A 3,963-nucleotide genomic window follows, 5' to 3' on the forward strand; every position below is an offset into this window, starting at 1 on the left:
CTTGCCCCCACTGCTGGAGCAGGAGATCTTTGCAGCATTCCCTGTGTCACCCACCACAGCCTGGAGACATGGCTTTGCCCAGGCAGCACAGGAAAGCTTCCAACTGCACACTGTTCTGTACCAGACTTTGCTGGCCCTTTGCTGCCCTTCCTCACACAACATCCCACGAAGTAGTCCACATTGCCACACTCCCACAAGACACCCAGACACTGCAGCCGTGATGGGGTCACCGACACCCCCTTGCACCCCTGTGCCCTCAGCAGACAGGCAGGGCACGCTACATGAGTCAGGACACAGCAGATGGCCAAGAGCCAGTGCAGAGGGATCTGGGTAGATATGAAGACAAGCAGGGATGGAAACATCCTAAAGGGGAAGAGGAGATGTGCAAACTTCAGGCAGTGCAAAAGACCAATGCCTTCTCTAGCCATTTTGCTGCCCTTTTTTTTCCCATCCTCTGTGTTCACAAATGTGCGTGACACATCTTTTCCTGAGCTCCACAGCAGTGACCAACGTGGTTCAGCTCTGCCCTTCCTGATGGCTCTGGTCAGAACTGGCACTGTCCAAGACCAGCATGCAGTGCTGGGATCGCACAATCAGAGGATATGTGGGGAAGGGAGAGACCTCCAGAGGCTGGACAGTCCAACCTCCTGCTCAAAGGGCTTTGCACTTCATGTGACTGGATAGCCATGGGTGTTTGATGGCTCTGAGAGGAAACTTGGGAAGAGTTGGCTGTCTATCTTACCCCATCCCAGTGATCCCACATTTACCTTGGCAAAGAAGTATGGCCAGCAGCCCTGTACATGCAGTGGTAATCTCTCCATTTCCCTGGACCCCAAATGTGACTGATAACAAGTGAATAAAATGAGGTAATGCCAGGCATGCTGGTTGTGCAGAGGATTTAAAAGAGCTTCTGCAAGGCACCTATGGCACATTCAAGCATTTAAATGGTGGTCTTTGGGTGCGTATTGTGTTCATTGTGAGTGAAACATCAAAGTAAAGATCAACAGGATGTGCTCTACAAGACCAAGGTGGAACTGTTGTTCTCAGTCGTAACACACTGACCAAGCTGCCCAAATGCTGCAAGGGCACTGCTGTGGGAGATTCAACCCACCCAGACTGACACGCCATGAGGTTTGGAGGAAGTAGGAAAGAAGAAGGAAGTATCAAGAAAAAACATGGGTCAACATTGCAATGCAAACAGCTTTTATTGCAGTTCCAGGGGAGGAGGGAGGTGGGAGAAGAGCATGGTCTTGACCAGTGCCTTTCAATGTCTCTTGGCAGTGGGCAGGGTGACACTGAGCATCAGCCATGCCACAGCAGTAAGCACCTAACACAGGGCTGCATCATCACAGGCCAGTGAATCCTGAAGGGATGGTCAAGCAGGGCAGGATGAAGGCAGAGTTGGGCTCCAAGCAGGCATGAGGTGACCAAGCTCCAGTGTGCAGAGAAATCCTTCCTTCAGGCATTGGGTTGGGATGTGCTGAGGGTTTTTCTGGAGCTGTCCTTCATCTGTGACTTAGCAGGGCCCACAGTTGCCGTTCAGGTACCTGTGACCTCGGCGCCAGCCACCGTATCCGCAGCTCCCATAGCCTCCATAGCCACCATAAAGCCCATAGCTTCCATAGCCCCCAAAGCCTCCGTAACCTCCAAAGCCTCCATAGCCTCCATAGCCCCCATAGCCACCAAGGCCTCCATAACCACCACGGCCCCCCCCAAAGGTCCCGCCGTAGCCCCCGCCGACAGCGGGAGCTCCTGCTGAGCCAACAACGCTGTACTGCGGAAAGCTGCTGAGGATGGGCCCAGGGAAGGTGACCACCGAGGCTGGGGGCTGGATCACCACCTGGGAGTCGGGGCACTGCCGCACGCAGGGCTCGTTGGCGGTGTCAGCCAGAGGGGCCGGGGCGGCCACCCCACAGGAAGTGTTGCACAGGCTGGAGCAGGACATCTTCTAGGCAGGCAAGGAGTCCTGGAAAACATTCCAGGAGTTAGAGAGGGGTGTGGGGAAGGGGCTGTAGAGAGGAAGGCAAGGGGAGATGCCCAAGAGGCTTTTGAGAGCTGGACTTACCCAGTTGATCAGGAGAGTCAAGTGGAGGAAGGTGGATAGAGGACTGCAAAGCCCTCAGCTCTTTTATACACATCCCAGAGTGCCTGGGGCATCAGCCAGGGGGCGGTGACAGAAACCCCAGGTAATTATGGAATCAAGCAGACAAGCTTCATGACACTGATTTCATGTGATGTGAGTCAATTATGTGCATCCTTACTGGTGACATTGGCACTCAGATGTGCTCTGGAAATAGAGACCAATTGGATAGAGAGGCCGTGACACATCACTACATGAAAGAAAAGGCGCTGCCGTAGCGTGCCTGGCAGCACCAATAAAGCCTGATCTGTCCCTAATCCCACCACTTTGCCTATGTGCCAGACTTCTGAGCATCTTGCAAAAATGCTTTGCAATCCAGCGTGCAGCCATCACGCCTGTCATTAGCTCTGCTTTACAGGCTGGTAAACAGAGGCTGGGGGTGGTTGAGCAAAGGCAGAAAACATTCCACCCACTCACGGTGAATCCCAAATTCCCACCTTCTCCCCGTGCCTGTGAAGGCTGGGGACCTTTGGGGTCAATAAGTTAGGGGCATCTCCCACTTTGCTTACATGGTAAAGTCCAAGGCATCCTGCAGAAGATTGCTCTGCCCAAGTACGTCCCACCAGGCTGCTGCTCCCAGTCAAAGCATTCAGCAGCAGCCCGGCCATGTGCCCTGAGCCAGCGGTGCCCAATGTGCTTGTGGATGTGAGGAACATGGCCCCGTGCAGCCTGGCCCTATTTGGGTGCTTGGGGAGCTTCTCCCAGCACAGCCCTTCCTGCCATGCTGAGTCCCTCCAGTGAAGACTTGGGGAGTACCACACTCTGAAAATGTGGCCAAGCAAGAAGAGAGTGTCCCGGTCCCCTTCTGTGCCCCCAGCTCCTCTGTGTGTGTCCCCTTCACACAAGACCCTGCGGTCTGATCGCACTGCTGACACATTTGTGTTGGCCTCTGTGCTTGTGGGTCTTTGTCCCACACAGCAGAGATTGCCCCTTCTGTTTGCACAGCTGTTAACTGGAGAGACACAAGCACATCATGTCAAGCAGGGGCATGGACATTGCCAAGGCTTAGAGATGCTCCTGACCTAGAGCCTCAAAAGGTCCTCGGCCCTCACAGGTAGTGGGAGATGGAGGGTATTTGGGAGTCACCCCAAGGAGGTGAAATGTTTTCTGCCTTTGCTCAACACCCCTGCCTCTGTTTACCAGCTTGTAAAACAGGTAATGACAGGATTGAAAAGCAAAACATTTCTGCAAGATGCTCAGAACTCTGGCACATAGACAAAGTGGTGGGATTAGGGTTTATAGGTGTCACCTGGTCAGCTACAGCAGCGCCTTTTCTTTCATGTGTCATGGTCTCTCCCTCCCATCACCTCTTTCTTCTCCTGAGCACATCTGAGTGCCAATGTCACCAGTAAGGATGCCCATAATTGTCTCACATCCCATGAAATCAGTGTCATGAAGCTTGTCTGCTTGATTTCATAATTACCTGGGGTTTCTGCAACGCCCCCTGGCCAATGCCCCAGGCACTCTGGGATGTGTATAAAAGAGCTGAGGGCTTTGCAGTCCTCTATCCACCTTCCTCCACTTGACTCTTCTGATCATCGTGGTAAGTCCAAGTCTTACCTCCGTCTTTCCTTTCTCAACAGTGGCTTTCTCAGGGTATCTTTTGCTGGGGGCTCCAGCACTCTCTCATAGTGCACAGTGAGGATGTGATGGTGCTGTCTGAGAGCTACAGAAAGGAAGGGAATTTAAACTTTCAGGTCCAATGCCCTGAGGATACCAATGCACTCAAGTCCTTTGGGAGCTTGGTGACTTTGCATCTGCTTTGGATGAGGAAGATTTCCTTCCCTCCTGCGAGCAAGTCAGGAGCATGAGGGGAGCAAGGG

The 3,963-nt window shown here is 53.2% G+C and overlaps 1 protein-coding gene across 1 annotated transcript; it reads right to left on the minus strand.

Annotated features, from left to right (window-relative positions):
- Nucleotides 1–1,516: 1,516 nt before the first annotated feature.
- On the minus strand, nucleotides 1,517–1,945 carry LOC104540161 (claw keratin-like). Its single transcript, XM_010183898.1, has one exon. It carries the CDS (start codon nucleotides 1,943–1,945, stop codon nucleotides 1,517–1,519), a length of 429 nt encoding a protein of 142 aa, XP_010182200.1.
- Nucleotides 1,946–3,963: the final 2,018 nt, after the last annotated feature.

This window comes from Mesitornis unicolor, unplaced genomic scaffold (genome assembly GCF_000695765.1).
Source record: "Mesitornis unicolor isolate BGI_N332 unplaced genomic scaffold, ASM69576v1 scaffold37884, whole genome shotgun sequence".
Lineage (NCBI taxonomy): Eukaryota > Metazoa > Chordata > Aves > Mesitornithiformes > Mesitornithidae > Mesitornis > Mesitornis unicolor.

What these genes read in the sequence shown, in the direction of transcription:
- LOC104540161 (XM_010183898.1), bottom strand. Translation starts at nt 1,945, where the DNA reads ATGTCCTGCTCCAGCCTGTGCAACACTTCCTGTGGGGTGGCCGCCCCG.